General features: G+C 29.1%; 3 protein-coding genes across 3 annotated transcripts; all 3 read right to left on the reverse strand.

The window, feature by feature from the left end:
• Positions 1 to 1219: 1219 nt before the first annotated feature.
• Positions 1220 to 3109, reverse strand: LOC101217913 (3-oxoacyl-[acyl-carrier-protein] reductase FabG). Its single transcript, XM_004144278.3, has 3 exons — positions 2679 to 3109; positions 2198 to 2427; positions 1220 to 1735 (listed from the first exon to the last, which is right to left on the reverse strand). Exons 1-3 carry the CDS (start codon positions 3028 to 3030, stop codon positions 1457 to 1459), a joined length of 861 nt encoding a protein of 286 aa, XP_004144326.1. The 5' UTR covers positions 3031 to 3109; the 3' UTR covers positions 1220 to 1456.
• Positions 3110 to 9416: 6307 nt separating this feature from the next.
• On the reverse strand, positions 9417 to 13098 carry LOC101207105 (3-oxoacyl-[acyl-carrier-protein] reductase FabG). Its single transcript, XM_031884715.1, has 3 exons — positions 12669 to 13098; positions 10535 to 10764; positions 9417 to 9809 (listed from the first exon to the last, which is right to left on the reverse strand). The coding sequence occupies exons 1-3, from the start codon at positions 13051 to 13053 to the stop codon at positions 9531 to 9533; spliced, it is 894 nt and encodes a 297-aa protein (XP_031740575.1). The 5' UTR covers positions 13054 to 13098; the 3' UTR covers positions 9417 to 9530.
• Positions 13099 to 19187: 6089 nt separating this feature from the next.
• On the reverse strand, positions 19188 to 21280 carry LOC116403279. Its single transcript, XM_031883886.1, has 4 exons — positions 21171 to 21280; positions 20709 to 20725; positions 20586 to 20615; positions 19188 to 19839 (listed from the first exon to the last, which is right to left on the reverse strand). The coding sequence occupies exons 1-4, from the start codon at positions 21202 to 21204 to the stop codon at positions 19618 to 19620; spliced, it is 303 nt and encodes a 100-aa protein (XP_031739746.1). The 5' UTR covers positions 21205 to 21280; the 3' UTR covers positions 19188 to 19617.
• Positions 21281 to 21714: the final 434 nt, after the last annotated feature.

Below are 21714 nucleotides of genomic sequence, written 5' to 3' on the forward strand. Positions count from 1 at the left end.
AAATAAATTTTAATTAAATAACATCCAAATTATTCAAATAAATTTCAATTTCCATAAAAACAAATAATTTCTACAACTTTACTTAAATCTCATATCATAAAGTTAAATCAAATTCTCAACAAACACTATAGTTCAGATCTTCTAATTAATTAAATATCAACCAACAACTATCTAATTAATTCCAAGATTGACAAAATTGTCAGTCAAATCATTTTCAAGATAAAAGCTCGATAATTTGCCATAAATAAAGAAGCATAAATAAAGAAGAATAAGATAATGATGTCTAAAAGTTATCTTAATTTTTTGGACTACAATTTTATTGAGATGAAAAGTCTAAGATGGACATGGAGATGAGAAGATGTAAGTTTGGCCAAGAATTTAGGGAATTGAAGACCAGGAATTAGTAATTTGATCCAAAATAATAGTAGATTGACCACAGATATAACAAAATTTCAATCTCTAACTCTCAATAACAATTCATGCATGATTCATCATATTGTCCAAGTTTATCGAGACTATCACAAAACTGATGAAAATCTATTTGAAAGCCTTCGTTTTATTATATTTGTAATTCTTTAAATATACTACAATACATTTAATTATTATTCATATAAGTGATACTCAACTTTGAAATTTTTTAATTATGTTCATTCAACATGTAATAAATCTTAATTAAATAAGGTATGTCAGAAGACATACTTTATTCAAATTGGTTGTGTGATAGAGATAATTGTCATGCAACAAAAATATGTTAAATAAATTTCCAAAAACGATAGTAAAAATGCAAACAGATAATTAGAAATTTTGAAAAACTAAAAATAATAATAATAACAATATGCACTAAATTTAAGATTGTTTTAAAAAGTTAAATGAAAGTGAACAAATAACAAATCTCAGTGGCACTATCTTTAACAAAAGAGAAATATGTAGGAATGGCAAATTTGGATGCTAATAAATGGTCAATATCCCAATTAAAAATTGCAAACCCAACAACAAAATGAGAATCAAACCAACAATCATATTCAACTTTTGATTTATTTATTTTTAAAAGGTAATTGATAGCTAAAGAGAGAAATACCACCAAAGAGAATATAAACAAAGTTCACAGAGTTATGTTCTTATTGTTTTAAAATATTTTCTTTCTCTGTTTCTATGATTCTTCACATGGGATAAGTAAAAGAGTCCAAACAAAAAATTTGAGGGAAGAAAGACAATGAAATTTCAATTAAATAATGTCACCAACTTTTAAGATACCTAATTCATTCACCTAACAAACAACTTTGATTTATTTTTAATGAAGTGAACATTGTTCAAAGTAGCTGTAAAGTAATTGAGAATCCTGAGGGTGCAAAATTGGTGTAAGAAAAAATATAAGTTCAAAGAAATTACCTTTCAAATTTTCATGAAGTCGATGATCTGCAAATTCTAAGCAAATCATCAACTGCAGCATACATATTCAAAGAGATGAGAAAATTGGGAAACCAGGTAATGTAGCTCCAGTATCAACTATGTAAATGTTGCCCGAGACATATCGAGAAGAATCGTCAATCAGATATCGAATGAGTGTTGTTAATGCTGGATCTGAAGTACCAAATGTCCTTAAAGGGCTAGTTTTGTAGGCTACAGTATTTAGCCAATCTTTTTGCATCAGACCCTCTGTAATCTCAGATTTAAAAAGCCCAGGGGCTATGGAATTTGCTCTGATATTGTATGGCCCTAATTCAAGAGCCATAACCTGCATATTCAAACAAATTATATATAACATGAACTCTACAAGCAAGTACAATACAAAAACTCAAAATCAAACCAGCCATGATTCATACTAACTATGAACAGTGAAAATATCATTGTATTAAATCACCCATTGACGCAAAAGTACACATTATAACCTCCCTCCCCTGTGGGCTTAAACACATGACCTACTGTATACTGTGTTAATTTCAATTATATCAATCTGTTTTAGCTTGTAAGTTAGACTTGAATGGTATGAGATTTGTGAAACTGTGCTTATGTTTGGTACAAAGATTCTGTTAATCTTAATGCAGTTTGCTAATCCAATTTCGGAAACTCTCACCCTCATGAGCTCCATGGATCTACAAATTAAACACAAACTCATCTTCATCTTTATCCACACTGCATTAACACAAAATCCTTCAATACCCAGAGAGAAAACTAGTTCATACAAATAAACATATACCTTTGTCAAAATGTTTATGCCTGCCTTTGAAGCAGCATAGGCAAGACCACCAGGTAGTTGGCCTCTTTCAATACCAGAAATGGAAGAAATGCTGATAACAGAACCACCTCTTTTGGAGTCACGCATATGACTACACACATACTTTGATACCAACCAAGAACCTTTAAGATTTGTTCCCATAACTTGATCCCATTCCTCTTCAGACAATTCTAGACAAGTCTTCACATTACCTATAATTTCATAATCAAAACGTCATTGAAATACAGAGTTAATGAAACAGCCTTCTTCAACTTTTGTTCAATATAAAGTCATAGTACAGATTATGTTGCAATCAAAGTGAATGTCAACTACTAAAATCGAGGTCCGTAGGACATTAAAGTAGAGATTTCAATCAAAACCTACCGTAAATTTGGTTATCCGACCAAAACTTTTCCTCCAGAGAGAAAGAGAAATGAATTTCAAGTTGGAATGAAGATATTACCTCTAAAACCTGCATTATTCACTAAGGCATCGATGAAGCCGAAGGATTCCCAAGCATTTTTGACTGATTTCTCAATGCTTTTTCCATCGGCGCTAATATCGAGCTCTACAGCTATGGCTGTAGGAGTAGGGAGGGAGGAAGAAGAAGAGAGATTAAGGCGATTGATTTCGTCGCAAAGAGATTGGAGCCTATCGATTCGGCGAGCGGCGGCGATGACTTTACAACCGGCTTTAGCAAGATCGAGACAGAACTCACGGCCAAGGCCGGAGGAGGCTCCGGTGACCATGACCACCTTGCCGTGAAGGGAGTTCCAAGGCTCGAGATGAGTAGGTGAAGATTGGCGTTCCCCCATAACTTTTGGTGATGGAAACAGAGAGGAAGAAGAAGAAGAAATGAAGGATTGATTCCGCGGAAGAGTTTGCCGATTTCAGAGGTAATAAATAAGAATATTGAAATATTGAATATTGTCGTTTTTCCTTTAAATAAAAAAAGAAAAAAGATTTTTCCACATGTTCTTTAATATTCAAATAAAAATTGAACTCTTCATCGTTATTATTTTTCTTTGAGAAAGGCCAAACCTTGGCTGCTTTTTCAAAAATAAATAAATCATTTTTATTATTTAATAACGCACTAAACTCCATTAGTGGAAAATTATTTAATTTTAAAAATACAAATGAAAGATGAAGCTGAATCACACCAAACAAACACCTTATGCCTTACAAATCGTCATTGAAATACAGAGTTAATTGAAAAATACCAAATCTAAACAATTGTCTAGTAAGAATAACTAAATCTAAACGATCGTTTCCCATATATATTACATGCGCTGAATGTTAATTAATCACGAAACATTTTTAAAATTTTCTATTGCAGACATGTGAACTTTTTTCGTTTTCGAAATTGTTCTGTACAGTGTAAATATTTTGTCACTTTGCTTTACTTTTTAAAAGACCCACTTTATTAACTATCATTTTATCACGCTCATTTTAACAATATTGTTTGTGTAAAAAAAATTCAATTGAGTTTGAGTGTATGTATGATCGAGATTAAAATCAATGGAAAGTGTTTTTGTATGTGTATCAGCATTTAGTGAATTTAAATTCGTCTCTCAAAACTATCTACACTATTCCTTGAGAAAAAACTAGAAACACATAAAATTGGAGATCATGTGTGCAAATTTCTCCCTTTTTTTTTCATTTATTTTGTGGGGGTGAAATGTGAGGTTATTTTGTTTCCACATGTAGTCATACATGAAAAAGCAATTATTATTAAATGCTAATTTTTAAGATACACATACCATCATTTAACGATTCAATAAATATTGTTTGGTTAACCTAGATGAGTGGTCACCTATGACCCCATATGCCATATACCTAATACCCTCCCCCAAGTTCCCTTACCATACATTCAACATCAATATATTCATTCATTTTCTTCTATTGGGTTCACATAGGAAGTCTAAGGGGTTTTTGACACGCAGTTTCGAAATCAAATGACCGTGAGTTTATTTGATGGAATTCTGATGCCTAAAAAATACAAATGTCTGTGTTTGGAGTACAGAAATTGATAATTTTTTTTTCAATGGTACAATCTAAATTTATCATGTATAAAATATTTAAAAGATTAAGGGAGTAAGGAATAAATTTATTCTCTCCTTAATCCTTCTCTTTCTTTCTCTCAATCTCCCTCTTTCCTCCTCTTAATCATTCTCTTTCCTCGATAACAATCACATAAAACTTTTCTCTTTTTTCCAAAATATAAATATATTTTTCTTAATAAATACATTTTTTCGTAACAATTTTATATATATACACGTATACGTATAATTATCAAATTTCTAACAAAATTCCACTATTTAATTTAATTAAAAAAACACCTAAAAATATTTAATTAAATTCAAATTCAACCACACTACAAATCCAAATACAAAGATTAATTAAATATTCAACCCACAAATATTTAATTAATTTTCATTTCATAAAACCATAAATATTCAATCTAACGATGGTTTGTCCCACAAATATTTAATTAATTTTCATTTCATAAAACCATAAATATTCAATCTAACGATGGTTTGTCCGCTTAAACCATGACCCATTTTTATTTTGGTTTTCATTGTTTTTTATTTATTATTATTTTGTATTATATTGATGTATGACGTAATTGACATACCCGTTTAATTGCATTCCAATGTATGACGTAATTGACATCCCCATTTAATTATGTTCATTCTCGTTTGTTTAAATCGATTATTAATAATATGCAATTTCTCAATATTAGACTTACAACATCAATTTTAAAAAATAGATATAATTTCTTTCGCATGTAACACATAAATTAATTTATTAGCACATAAAGCTTGTGTACAAAACGTTCAAAATTGACAATACAAGAATTTTGACAACTTTCGAAGGTCAGAACCTTCGAAAAAAACATTTAATAGTCCTTCGATATATGTTTTTTCGAAGGTTATTTCAACCTTTGAAATGTGTCGAAATAGATCCCGTCGAAAAAGCTTAAAATTTTCAAAGGTTTACTAACCTTTGAAAATTAGTAATTCTCGAAGGTTTACTAACCTTTGAAAATTAGTAGTTATTGAAGATTTTACTAACCTTTGAAAATCAATAATTTTCAAAGGCCACGAGTACCTTCGATAACAGTTAAATTATTCATTGAAAAATGTCTATTATCAAATGATTTTTTTCGAAGGTTTTCATAAAATAACTTTTTCAACAAATGTATAAATCCTTCAAAAATTCTCTCACAAAACCTTTTAAAACATTTATACAAATCTCAAAATGTTTTTACTAATACATCCACCTAATGATGAAACATTGAATTACAATGTATATGAATGACAATCTACAACATCAAAATTATAATCTCAAAATGTTCTATAACATCAAACTACGACACTATGATACTTCATCAACTAGAGACATGTTTGGACATCTCTGCCATCATAGTTTGGAATTTATCCTCAAAACGGTTTTCTAATTCACTAATTCTATCCTGGAGTTTTTGTACCTCAGCTTTTTTTCGTCGTTCAGATTCATGAAAACATTTTTAGACTCGTTAAGGCAACGCTCAAGATAGTGTACCTTAGACGATGATCCAAACAACTCAGAAAGGGTAACACGTACCCCAATAACCACGAAGACGTTCATGGTTTCTCCGGTCCAAATATTTGTACAAAAATACCATCCTCGTTCATGTCAAGAGTGCCATCGATCACTTGAGAAGTATACGATTTAAGTTTCGACTACAAAACACAAATTCATATTTAATAATTATGTTAAAGAAAGGAATGGTTCAAATACTACAAAGAGAAGCCATGAAAACAAACTCAATTGAAAGTTGATTGATTTTCCTAAAGTCATAACAATTTTTCTAATTATATCTTTACCTTAACTAGTTTATGTAGGGAAGATGGACAAGTTTTTTTGTTTCATTTATACTAAAGAAACATACATTTGATTGTAGAGAAACCTTAATAGAAATTTGTGTAGAGAAACCTTAATAGAAACATAAACATAAATCAGAACAAACATTAATACAAACATAAACAAAAAGCAGAACCATCATGAGGCTTAGCTTGTAGAGAAACCTTTCAAAATACTCACCAAGCCAACCCAATGACTTCAAACAGTAATTCTAAAACAAAAGCCAACAACAAAAATGCCAAATCCCAAAATACAACCAATAATTAAAAAAATGAAACATATGCCTAAAAGGGACAGCATGCCTAAGTTTCATTCTCACAAACAATCAACAAAAATGCGTCTTAAACAAAGATAAGATAAAAAAAAACAAAATCCAACCCGAGAATAGCCCAAAAACAAAAGAAAAAAGTGAAAAACAATATGGTAATGTGATACATGTTCAAGAAGATCAACCTAAGACTCAAAAAGAAAAAGAGGTAAATAAACAAACACATACAAAATAAAAAAGAAGCTAGTAGTGATATGTTGCTGCAATTCACATAAAGTAGAATGTGGAATTAAATGCTTGAAAAAATTGGATCTAGAGTCACAATAAACCATTGATTCGAGAATAATGACAATCTACATCCAAGCATAACTTGAAAAGTAAACATAACACAACTTAGCTATATATATCATATATACCCATTATTGCTTCTCTTGCGTACTTACAAGTTTCTCTTGTGTAGCTTCGTTCAGGCAAGCCATTATTGCTCAAGTGAGTTAGCTCCCAAATTCTAATTCGACTAGGTTTTTTGTTAGTATCCTGAACCTAAGTAAAAATAATATATATTAGATAGTTTAACAAAATAGGGTATATATTTTTATTGACTAACAGAGATGGTATATATTTGGTAGGCTGTTTACCATTTTTTTTTACTTGAAAATTCTCGTTGACGACGACGACGATGACAACGACAACGACGACGACGACGACGACACCAACAACAACAACAACATTAGCAATTACTATAAAATTTGTTTATTTCGTCTTTTGCTCTTTTTTTTCTTTTGCTCTTTTGATCGAGACGATTTAGGGCACAACAATAGCAAAAGATGATTAAGTGCAAATTGCTTTTGCTCAAGATGATTAAGGGATTTTCAATTCTTGAGGTGCAAATTAGCAATTAGGTTTTTATTTCAAATCAACTTATTAATTAATTCAATAGGATTAACATAAATCAGTTTTTTCAAAACAAGTAGAAAATGAAACCAATTACCAGATCCGTTGAGACTGACGGAGGAGGAAGCGATGTGAATAACAACGAGCTTGAATAGAAAGTTAACCAGAGAGATTGGAACGAGGAGATGGTCTATAGGACTCGAAAGTGTGATTGAGCTTCGACTATTGTATGCAGCAAAGGACGTGGAGCAATTTGGGAAGGAGAAGGATAAGTTGGGGAATGTAACAATAGTCCTTCCATAAATGTATAGTTTTTTCAAAGGTTATTAATAGTCCTTAGATTAAAAAGAAAATAGATATTATCAAAGGTTTTTTCAACACCTTTGCTAAAATGTATATCTTTTTCAAAAGTTTTTATTATTTTTCAATAAAAATCATATATTTCTCAAAAGTTTATCATAAGCCTCATATAAATGTGTATCTTTCTCGAAGGTTTTTGATAGCCTTCGATAAAAGATGGTCGAAATAACACCATTTTCTTGTAGTGTGACATTGTATTTATGAAAATTAAGAAAACATGTTTTCTAATAAAAAATCTAAATTTTGGTAAATTAAAAATACAATACATGTATTGGATTTACTGTACAAATTTTTTATAAACAAAATATAAGAGTAAAAATTAAACCAAAAAAACAAAAAAATTTTTTTATCATAATCTTTCTCATATAATCCTTCTCACTTATTTCTTTCTCCAAACCTTTGAAACTGCAACAAAAAAGAAAGAAAAAATGGAGCACACTTTTTAATGTATTGAATTTACATATCAAATTGAACTACAAATTAAAAACAGTTGAAAATATAAATAATATAATTTCGGTGTGAATTGAATTTATGATAAAATTTTCAAAAACATATTTTACACAAAGCAACAAAAAAGAATTAATACAATTCTTTTTGTGTATTTGATTTAATGTAAAAAAATAAAAAAAGAACTACTCTACAAATGTAAAAAAACTTCACTTTTGAAGGTCTATTGAGTGTACCCTTTAAGTAAAAAAAATTATACAAAATCAACAAATAAAATAATTAATACAAATTTTTGGTGTATTTTAAGTTACAGACAAAAAAGTAAATTTAAATATAATTTTTTGTTACAAAGATTTATGGTACGAACAACAGACAAAAATTTATACAAATATAAACAACATTAACACACTTTTTATTTTGTATTGGATTCGTAAAAAAAACAAGAATTTGATACCTTTAAAAAAATAATTTAGTTTTTTTTCTCATAATGAGATTGACAGACAAATTTATTTTTTACATAAAAAAAAAATACAACTTTGAATGATTATAAATAACCCTTTCCTTTCATAATTCATCTTTTTGTTATTCGTCACCTCCATTTTCGTTTGGCTCTCCTAAAACACCCCCTTATTTGTAGAGATGGAGGAGAGACTATATTGGGGTGAAATCAAGTTGGGTTGGATTGGAAGACATTCTCAACCCAACCCATATTTTCGAGTTATTTGGGTTGGCAACCCGAATAACCCGAATTTAGTTTCTAACCCAACCCGTAAAATATGGGTTGGATTTGGTTGGGTTGTCGGGTTGTATATATAATTATTTTTTTAATTTTTCTTTTCCCGTTTCCTAATTTCTAATTTCTAATGATTATAAAAGTTTGAAATTGTTACATTTAAATTTCAAACATATATAATTCAAACTTTCATACAACAAATTCAAGATTTATATACCTTTAATTTGTTTTTTTATTAAAATAATTTATTTATTTATTTATATATTACATTAATTCAGGTTGGGTTGGGTTGAACTGAATTTTTCAACCCTCCAATCCGAGACTCAACCCAACCCGAAAAAATCAAATTTTTTTAACCAAACTCAACCCATATTTTTAACCTAACCCAACCCAACCCTTATAATATGGGTTGGGTAGTCCGGGTTATTCGGGTTCAACCCATATTTGTACACCCCTAAGACTATACATAGACAAGAGACCAATAGATGGGGAGAGAGATCAAATAATATATTTTTTTTCCATGCCATTTTGCCACGTCAATCTTCACAATTTTCTATATCTAATTTAGTGAAAGAAGTGACTAAATGCACCTATTCAATCAAAGTTTCATTTTGCATTATTATTTCATTATTAAAGGTCAAGGATATTACCGTTTCAGGTAAGTAGGGTCTTACACAAATTATCAACAACAAGCAAACATAAATTCATCAAAGGGATGAGAAGATTGGAACACCAGGTAATGTGCTGCCTGCATCAACTATAAAAATGTTACCCGAGACGTATTTAGAAGAATCGTGCACCAAGTATCGAACTATTGTCGTTAATGCTGGATTTGAAGTTCCAAATGTTCTTAAAGGCACCATTCTCCTTGCTACATTCTTAATCCAATCTTTTTTCATAAGATCTTTTGTAATTTCAGATTTAAATAGTCCAGGACATATACTATTCACTCTAATTTTGTGTGCTCCTAATTCCATCGCCATAACCTGTCACAGTAAATAATTTCAAGTTTCACATCATTACAATCTCATCATTATTTTCAATTAATTAATTAATACAGTTTAACCTTAACAATACAATGTGAGTTTTTGTTAATAAAACTATAAATCTGCACTAAATTGAAACTAAAACTATGGTATACTCAACAATTTTTTTTTTTTGTACTAAATAGAATTGAAAACTTTTGTTGTTCATTGCTTGCCATCATAGTATCCACAAAATAAATAAATAATTGTAAATTAATAAATCACTTAATGTCATCACAAATAATTAACGAAAGAAATTTAGAACTACATTTTTTCACGTGGTTCAATAACAATGTGTTAATTACATTCTCTAAAGAGCAACATTACCTTTAAGGTTAGAGTTTGTATAAAGCACGTTACTTCTTTAAATCATAGGGTCAAAGCTGTAAATAACATTAAATATGTCAAATACAAATTTATCTTAGGTTATTGTTTGGTTGCACTATATATGAGACAAGTTTGTTTGACATTCAAAAATCGTAGGGTTAGACAGATTGTCTCATAAGATTAGTGAAGATATACGGATAAGCTGGTGTAGATACTTAAGGATAATAACAAACTATCAATGATACATGCATACGCAGATATGTACAAAGTGAGATTGATCTCATAATTAATTAAAGTACAAACTAAAAATGAAAATCTACATTCGAACAGAGTTTATATATATGTGAAAATGAGCTTACCTTAGTGAAAGTGTTTAAGGCAGCCTTTGAAGTAATATAAGCAACTGCTCCCATTTCTAGTGGTCTATTGAGACCACTAATGGAAGAAATATTGATAATAGACCCACCTCTATTGGCTTTGTTCATGAGTATGCACACATATTTTGATACCAACCATTGTCCTTTAAGATTTGTGTCCATAGTATCATCCCATTCTTTCTCACTCAATTCAAGTGGAGACTTTACACTCCCTATAAGCAATAACATTATATAATAAAATTGTCAATTGAAAGAATATCATTTTATTTGTAGGGAAAATTGACTTTGATTTTCGACATGTCTTTGGTGTTAAATAGTTTGAGTTTTACATATTAGATGAGCGACAACTACCCGCGCACATGTGTGAAAGTATTATTTTAACACAAGTGTAACTACTTTTATGTTACCCTAACAAATGAGCGTAATACATAAATAGTAAACCAACTTTCAAATTCTCAATGTTGATTTTCTTTTTATCAAAGTGAGTTTAGCATAGCAATTTTTTAGCCATGTTTGTGGTTGAATGATTGATTTAAGATAATAATAAAGTTAGAGTTTTTCAAAAGATAAAAACCTCACATCAACTTATTCTAACAAATATATATATACATGTGTGTGATTTTTCATAAAATATTTTTCTTTTGTATTAAATCAAACACCAAGGTTGAAAAATCCAACAAGCTAATGAAATATGCCATACATTAAGAAGCTTTCCCTTTTATTGAAAATTCATCATCAATAATCCACACCAAACGTTTAGAGAAAAACAAATCCAAATAAATATATTATTACAAATTTTAAGTTGTTTTAATTTTAACCCTAATTAAACTTTTATAAATTCGACCCTTAATTTAATTAATGTTACAATTTTACTAACTAAATTTACTACAATGTATCTCTTCTTCTCTTACGTTCATTTTTAGGTCAATAAGTGATTTGACAAAAAAAAAAAATTGTAAACTCACAATTATTTCCTTCAATAAAATAATTTTTTCTTTTGCATAAAATAAGTTTGACTGATGCAGTACAAGTGGACAACTAAATAACTGTGCTCTCTAATGTCATTTTTTTCTTTAAAATTGTATTAATTGGTATCTTATATGCATATTTTATAAACTATTGAATGTGTAATTTAGAAACTTTTTTCAAAGATATTTGAAGTGGGAAATGCTTATTTAGGGTTAAAATTGCAACATATGTTTAGGAAGTTAAGATTTGACATACTTTTGAAGTGCTACTATGTCTTTGATTAAAGCCAATGTTAGATAATAAATTGATCATATAGCTTAACTACCAAACATTGTATATTAGTGGCCAAGAGTTGATTGAAAATTCCTAGCCAAGCAACCCAAGTAAGCTTAGCATAGTGATCATTACAAAATATCCCTAACAAAACGTGATTTTTTTTGTAATTAATATATCAAAAAATAAGATGAATCTTTAGATAGATTAACGGGGTTTGAGTTTCTTTTTGGTGTACTGCTTACCAGAAAACTAAGACACCTACACACTTCTTGTAATGTTATAATTTTAAAATCTAAAGATCAAAATTGGTACATTGTTTAAAAGGATGTTGTCAAATGTAACAAAAATTAATCAAAATATTTTTAAATATAGTACAAAAATTTATTTTTATAAATGGATTGATGTACATCTATCAATGACATATTTGCTATATTTAAAAAAAAGTTCAACTATTTTTTTCTATTCTTAAAATTTCATAATATATATATATATATGATTTCCCTTTATTTTTTACTTAGCGAGGAAGAGCTCAATTGAAAATAAAACGAGAAATAAAAACACAATTATTTTTATTTGGTTGATTTATGAAAGTTGAGAGAGTAAAGTATGATGTTTTAAGGATAAAATTGTTTACTCTTACCTTTCGAACCAAAAAAGTTGTTCAATTGAAAGCAACATAAATTGGCTTTTACAACAATAGACTCAAATCGTAACATATATATCTACCTCATAGCAATAATTTGTATTACTTGCCTCAAACTCAAATATTCAATTCTCACACCTAATTAAATATTATAATTAAACAAATAAAAAAAAAAAAAAAGGAAAGTTTGTAAGGTCCTCTTCTTCATCTCTAAATAAATGCACTTACCTCTTAAACCAGCATTGTTAACCAATGTGTCAATGAATCCAAAATAATCCCAAGCTTTTGTTACGCTCTCCTCAATACTCTTTCCATTGCCACAAACATCAAGCTCCACAGCCACCGCTGGACGGCTCTCGACTGCACCCGTAGGGGAGATAGGGGAGGCGAGTGCCGATGACGAGACTGAAAAGTCAAGTTCATTAATTTCGTCGCAAAGAGATTGGAGTCTACTGGTTCGGCGTGCTGCAGCAATGATTTTGCATCCAGCTCTAGCAAGATCGAGACAGAACTCACGACCAAGCCCCGAGGATGCTCCGGTGACCATCACCACTTTGCCATTCAAGTCATTCCATGGTTCCAGCTTAAGAGGCGAATGTTGCTGGATTGCCATACTATTTACTTGTTTTTGGGAACTTAAGTTGTGAACCTAAATATATATAGGAAGGGGAGAAAAAAGGAGATGGGAATTTTTTTAGTATTTTATGCACAACTAGTTATTTATTTATTATAACTATCGGTAAATTATGCATTAGTATTTATCTTGGGATATTTTCAAATGAAGAATATCGAACCAAACCAAAATATTTATAAAATATAGCAAAACTTCAAATTATATTCATGATAGACACTAATAGACATTTATTAATGTCCACTAGCTCGTACATTGATAAAAGTCTAGCAGATGTCTATAATCGATAAAATCTAAAATTACGTTGTTTTAAGTAATTTTATCAAATACAATTACAATTGTTTCTCTATTTATTATATTATTTGAAATATACGGGAAACGGCAAATTTTGAAATATGAATCTAAAATAATGTAAATAGTTGGTTGTTGTTGTAATAAATAATAATAATAACAAAGAAGGTAGAATTTTTCAAAAGATAAAAAACTCATATCAAGTCATTCTTAACAAATATAGTATAATATTTTATAAAATATATTTCTTTTTGATTTTAGCGATGATGAAAAGTATAAGGATGAAAATAAGAAAATATATTTCTTAACAAATATAGTATAAGGATGAAATGTCGAAGAAGCTAATGAAATATCCCATACGTTAAGAAGTTTTCCCTTCTATTGAAAACTCATCATCAATACTCCACCAAAGGTACCTTTAATATATTATTGGAAATTTTACTCAACATTGTTTTTGGAAGGTTATTTTAATTTTAACCCTAAACATTTTAATTCATCAAATTGGACCCTTAATTTAATTAATTATGTTACAATTTTACTAAGGTCGGGCTCTTTTAAAAAAAATATAATAAATTGACAAAATATTTACATTGTATATAACAATTTTGCGAAAAAAAGTGTGCGTTGAATGATCGTCGTATATGTATGCACAATCGTTTATGTGAGTATAAATGATCGTTTAGAAAAACTAAAGTTCAATCACCCATAATTATAAAAAAATATACCATCAAAATCAACACGCTATCAAAAGAAGGCCATTGTTCAAACTTTTCCTCTTCTTTACACTCCTTTGACTTTCATTGTACATGTTTTTCTTCAATCGTTCATTTCCACCTACCTTCTGCAACAAAATTTTTCGAAATTTTTCTTCATCTTGTTCTCCATCAATCTTCGAAAATTTGTTTAAGGCGTTCTCATCGTTGCTCAATATTTTGGTTCCACAACTCAATCTATCTCCATCATCTATCTCTATCTATCTCCCATACAAACAGGTTTGAATGTATATTAGTTTAATTTAATTTAATAACCCTAACTTTCTTTTTTTTTTCTTTATAAATAGATGGTGAGTAAGAATCAAACACATCAACTAGCCAGACAAAAAAATCTAAAGGAAAGGCATAAGAAAAACAAATTAAGAAAGAAAAAGAAGTGAAGGAACCAAATAAAACGACAATGTCTGATTGTATAGTCCTCTATCTTTGTTTATATTTGTCTTACTGTTCTATCTTTGTCAATATCAATATGAATAGTGTCGTATATTTACATATTTGTTAGCACTATATCCTTGGTTTACAACATACTGTTTTATTATATATTTTCCACACGTCAAACACCATCTAAATGACATAATTATGGAAGATGATTAGTATAAAAAGATTGAATCATATCAAATAAAAAATAGACTAAATAATTTTTTCTCCTTTTGCCTTATTTATTTTGATGAACAACCTTCCTAAAACAATGTTCGACTAAAATTTCCAATAATATATTTATTTGGAATTATTCTCTCTAAACTGTTGGTACATTATTTAGAAGGGAAAACTTCTTAACTATGGGATATTTCATTAGCTTCTTCGGATTTCTCATCTTGGTGATTGATTTAATACAAATATATATATATATATATATATATATATATATACTTTTTATAAAATATTATACTATATTTGGGATATTTTTTAAAAATAATGTAAAATTTGAAACATACGTCAAAATATAAATGAGTTTATGTATATACTACACTCGATCCCACATTTTTTTTATCTTCTCATTATTTATATACGTGGGTCTCACACATTTCACTTTTTTCTCATTATTGATATATATATATACCCACATATAATAATATATATATTAAACATTCAAATTCTAAAAATATATTTCTTTATTAAATTAATTTATTTTTTAATTCTTTCTTTATATATATTTAAATATCGCAATGTTCGATCTTCAACTTTTCTTATTAAATTCATTTTTCTAGTTTAATTTAATTATTTCTTAATCAAAATTATACATATCTTTCTTTTCCAATTTTCAATTTTTTTTAAAAAAACTCATATATTAACAAAATATGTTTTTAAAAATTTATTAAACAAATAAAAATAGTAATAATAATAATGGAGAGAAGTTGAAATTACTCAAAAATAATAATAATAATAATAACACTTGTAGCCACCAATGCATATTGGTAATTGAATAAAAAAAATCATGTTTATGGCAAAAGGTAAAAAACAAAAATTAGTTCGATTACAAATTAAATTTAAAAAACTTAACGGATAATTTTCGACTGCAAATTTGTTATTATTATTATTTTTAGAGTAAGCTTCAACTTCTTTCGATTACTATTATTATTTTGTTTTGTTTAATATATTTTTTAATAACATATTTTGTTAATATATGTGTTTCTTTAAACAGAAAATTAGAAAAATATATATATAATTTTTGTTAAGATATAACTAAATTAAATTAGAAAATATAAATTAATAAGAAAAATTGAAGATTGAGATATTTAATATATATATATATATATATATATATATATATATATATATATATTATTTTTTTAATCAATTAGTATTGTGGATTGATTTATTATTATTATTATTCTTGTGAGTAACTTCAACTTCTTTAATTATTATTATTACTATTTTTATTTGTTTAATATATTTTTTAATAACATATTTGGTTAATATTTGGATTTTTTTTTAAAATATTGAAAATTGAAATAAAAAATGTATAATTTAGACTAAATAATAATTAAATTAAATTAGAAAAAATGAATTTAATAAGAAAAGTTGAAGATTGAGATATTTAAATATATATAAAGAAAAAATAATAAATTAATTTAATAAAGAAAGAAAGATATTTGTAGATTTTGAATGTTTAATATATATATTATATTATATGTAGGTATGTATATATAAATAATGAGAAAAAGTGGAATGTGTGGGACCCATATATATGAATAATGAGAAAATAAAAAAATGTAGGCCCCAATGTAATATATATATATATAAATAAGGAAAAAATAGAAAATGTGGCGTCCACGGTATGGAAGTCGTGTATTTGTATTTTAAAAATAGCTTTGCACTCAACCTATTTTTGACATATGTTTCAAATTTTACATTATTTTTAAAAAAGATCTTTGTATTTGATAAGAATGGCTTGATATGAGTTTTTTATCTTTTGAAAAATTCTACCATTTATTATTATTATTTTAGTACAACAACCACACAAAGTATTTACACTATCTTTTAATAAAAAGATTTATTGGAAGAGAACCAAAATCAACTCAGTCCCTTCTCCCCCGAAAATGAAATTTGAAATAAATTGAAATGAATTTGAACGTTATTGAAGGTTGTGATAGCAATTGTTCAATGCTAACCGCAAAAAGAATTATGCTCGATGGTTTACAAGAGAAAAACAGTCGGAATATTAGGAGCTTATTGTTAATAGATGGATATATAATATATATTCTGCGACCCACCTTTGTATTACAACTTGGAAGTCTATTTATAGACCCTAAATTTCAAACACAATTGAATCAAATAGGATAGGACCCCTATTAGGAGTTTATTGTTAGTAGCTCGATAATATTGTGCGATGTGCCTTTGGATTACAACTTGAAAGTCTATTTATAAACCCCGAATTTCAAACACAATTGAAATAGCGAGAGAAAATTAAAAGATAAGATCAAATCAAACAGGACAGGATCCCTATCTGATAAGATTTTGAAAAAGTAGATAAGATCGAATTAGATAGGACAAGACCCCTTATTTAATAAGATTTTTGTTGATCTAGGAAACCTAATATTTAAAGTTTTTTTATACAAAACATAAAGTGGTAAAAATTGTACCTAAACATATCAAAGCAAAAATTGGTGAAAAATTCCACTACCTATATTTCATTATGTTACATAATGTTTATACCTAGAGACTATTACAACTATTAATATTATCATAAAATAATTTTGCAAACCTTATCTGTAAGACCCTGATCACGTACCACTAAAGCGATAAAGACTCTACAATAAGGATGTAGTGCAAAGAGATTTCTAGTAGTAGAATGCATTATGTGAAGAGATTAAGCAATGGAAGGCCTCTAGGCGAAGAGAGTTACTCGACGGGCAAATGGGGTTAAGCTACTTCACCTAGTAACAACGATGTGACCTCGATGTCAGTAGGTCAATGATTGATTGGACCCTGCTGCCCAATCCGAATTCAGAATAAGGGGAGACATATGACATTTTAAGATTGGACCACTTTAGCTATCTGCTGGCAAGAGTAATCATTCCAGCATGAAAAAAGTCATTGGAGAGATCTATAAATAGAGGAACTCAGGTCGTTTTAAATGTGCATTTAGCTTGAATTTGTTAAGAAAGAATTGGGGAAGTTTCCAAAGATTCAAGATGCAGAACGACCTCATTTTCAACAAGGATTCAGAGAAGTATAAGGAAAACTCTTGGCTGAGGAAGTTAGATTAAAAAACTAGTTTACTTTGAGTGGTTCTTCTTACAAATATTTTTCATAAATAAAAAGAATTTAAAAAATGTATTTGAATTCTTAAACGTATTTCTATTGAAACCATGATGATATAAATTTTCTCTTGCTTTTAAATCCTCAAATGCGTGTGACACACGTGAATGAATTGAAAGACCATAGTTAGGTAATAAACTACTTATGCATATGCAGTATGATGTGTGAACTTCCAAAAGAAACCTTAAACCCTAAACCAAATTCTTTAAACCTTATATGGTAAATATGTTGAAACGTGTGAGATGTGACATGTATTATTGATGGTGTTGGTCTGTATTATTCAGAAAATGAAAAAGGCTTGTGAGATGTTAAAAAGATAAAATGAGAATACTTTTGTACCCTAAGCAATATAATGCATTAATCTTACGGTGTGATCTGGAATAGAATGTCATATTCATATTGTGTGATCTTGAATGAGATGCTCTTTGCTTGCTATGTGATTTGTTATTAGAAGACGCATTATGCGTGAGAAAATTAATGGTATTTGTCAAATGCGTTGAGTTTTCTTCGCATGACCGTACCTTGGCAAAAGAGTGTGGTAAACGCTTGAGTCAAGCAGAGGGTACAAAGACGTAACTGAATATGCAAATTGAATCTACGAGAGGCGTGCAATGTAATAAATATTGTGATATTTGATTTACATTTTGCTATAACATCTGATTTGGCAAATGATTATGTTGCGATAAGGCAAACTCGATTTACTTAAGACAAGTGATAAAATATCTCACTCACTAGGCGTTTTCGTCCAACCTTTCAATTGTTTTGTTTTATTTCCCCCCTCCCCAAGTAGCAAAGGACATCCGACGTTGAACTTGCAATCTTGATCGTCGATCGTGCCCCTTAATCACATCGTTTTGGTAGTGGTCACTGCTACTAACATACCATATAGTAGCTGGACGAGGGAAGTCCAAGTCTTGTTGAGTTGTGTTTACTAGTTTTATGAAGAATATTGTAAAAGTATTGGATGTACCTATATTCGAATTATCAATGAAATTCTCGAAGTTCATCGAAGTTTACATTTCACGTTAAGTTTTCTTGCGATTGTCTTTTAAATTCTTCTTACTAGACGTTCGTCGCGTAACTTTGCGAAGAATCTCGCATAGGATGTCTAGGCGATCACATCTCCATTCCATCACATATAGTGAATTGGTCAGGTGGGGCGCCACATTATGATTGCAAATATTTTCTTTTCAAAATAAAACATAGAATTGTTGTCCAATGGAAAAAATGGAAGCAACCTCCTTCGTTCTTTAATAAAGTGGATTTATTAAAGAATCATTGATGTCCTTGTTTTGCAAGTATTAATTATGTATACCATTAATCGTATTCCTTACGATGGATTACAGACTGACCAATAGACTCACCAGGTTTTCAATTGCAACTTAGAGTAGGGACCATCAAATGTAGTCAAACACTACATGAAATATACACACAATTTCAGTTTGGTTCTTGGACTTTGACATAAATTGCGCTTGTTTTCATTTTTTACTTGGATTTCTGGATGACAGAAAAATATTTACAGAGTTTAATCATCGATCATACTAGATATTCGAATATATACATTATGTTTTTTCTCTCTCTCCTAATTAAAAGTAATAAACTATTATTATTATTGAATATAAATCTTCTTCGAGAAGACTCTATATTGATCCTATTTTCTTTATGAAACAAGTTCTTGGATTCGAAGCTCACATAAGTCGAGGAACGCAGGTCGTCTAGATCATACTCTGGCTCCTATATGGAAGAAGATGTTGATTTGATGACGATATATGATGCACTCTGTTGACAATAATCTTTGGAAATTTGTATCAGTTGTGGCCTGAGCTAGCAGAGCAAGAAGTTTTGATTTATCATTCAGGAACTCAATGTTCTTTCTTTGATCAATGTCTTGAAGATAATTGTTCTCTGCGAACCATTCTTTCATGTGTTTGATGGTGGCATGCTGAAAATTGTATTTTTCTCACCATTTGATCTTGAGATTTTTAATTAACATTTTGTACGGAGGATATGATGTTGTATTGAAACTCCAACAAAATATTCATGGAATTTGAAAGCAAAGACACAAAATCTCATTGAATTATGAAATGAATTTTTTTGAATTGTTTTTGAAAAATGAAAGTAGGATTCTTGAATTGGTATTAATAGAATATTGTCTACGTGAGACCAAAATTCTTCCACCATTGAATGAATCATAACGGAAAATTAATTTTGTAGACATTTTGACAAAAACAAATGAACCACAAAGGGTTCATACTTGAAAACTAGAATACTCTAAACCAAACTTTAATGTAATCTTGGTAAGAGTAAGATTGAGGAACAAAAAACTTTGAGAGAGATTTCTCTTTAAAATTTTCCTGATTTAAGTGGGTTGAATTGATTGCTTTAAAATTTAAAATTTTAAATAAACGATTTGTTTATGATTCGATCATTGATGCTTCGGTCAACATCACCTTTAAACAATTGATGCTCAAGTGACCATCACCTTTAAACAATTTATTTATGCCAATATGCAAATCAAGCAATGAAGCAAAATATTGCTTAAGATAATATTACGAAATGAAGGCGATAAGCAAATGGTTGTTTACAGGATGAAACCAAACATTGAACAAAGGAAGTTATTATAGCATTCCATGAACAAAACAATAAATAGACGGAACTTCAAAAAGTACATGGTTATAACCGTAGTACCTCTTTTATGAATTGTTTAACTGCTACAACCTGAAAATACGAAACCAAAGATTAGAAAACATATCTACGCTGGTCGTTATAGATTACATAATGGTAAGAGAAAGAAAAGTTGTGAGAACATACCTTAACCGAAATCGAACCTTTCAAATCCATAGAACCATGCAATAAAATACACAAGCATCATTACATAATGTAAGAGAACGAAAGTAGCCTCAGACTTAAGTAATTAACGTAAAGTCATTAAAAAAGAATTTATTTGTCGTAGAATTTTGTGTAGTGGACAAAATGACATCACAAGTAAATGCAAAGCAAAGTATAACAAGTAGCGTGTGAATAGAAAAAATTTTCTTTCACACCTGCACAACAAAGGGATGAACCATAGGACTACATAGACAGATAAAGTAATTGAAAAATAGTACTAATAATTGAAGTTAGCATGATAATGAAGCATGGTAAACATACACAACAATTTTAATAGAGGAATAAAATTAAAAGGGGAAGTAAACATAGTTCAAAATCCAAGATGAAGAAAGCAGAGAAGTCAGTGTGTGCTAAAGAATGAAAGCATAGAGTGGATAAACATACCAAAGAGGGAGAAGATAGTGAAAATATCTAACATAGGGATGTGCAATGGAACAAGGAACCAAGGGCCATATATATTGTAAAGGGAAAGATAGTAATAAATAAGATAGCAAGCATTAAACACCAACAAGTATCTCAGAAAATAGAAAATGTCAATTGAACGTAACAATGGAAAATGACAATCAATTAGGTATTAAGTATGCAAAAATTAGGCAATTAGGTATGAATAACTACAGCAACATAAGTACACAATAGGCATAATAATGTTGACATAAGTAGAGATGGGCAGTGGAATTGACATAGTTTTGATCGAATTGGAACAATAGCGAAAAAAAAAAGTGAAACCAACTGATTCCATCCCAAACCATATATCACATTAAAATATAAATAGCCGTTTGAGGGAGTGTTGTCACACTTCGATCCGCAAATCAACCAAAATACACGAAGTATTACGGATATGATGTGATTTAGCTTGAAACTTTACAATTGGTCTTATCGCTTAATTTATCTTCAACTTCTTTTGTTGTACCAAACGAAAATCAAAACA

Source organism: Cucumis sativus, chromosome 4 (genome assembly GCF_000004075.3).
Source record: "Cucumis sativus cultivar 9930 chromosome 4, Cucumber_9930_V3, whole genome shotgun sequence".
Lineage (NCBI taxonomy): Eukaryota > Viridiplantae > Streptophyta > Magnoliopsida > Cucurbitales > Cucurbitaceae > Cucumis > Cucumis sativus.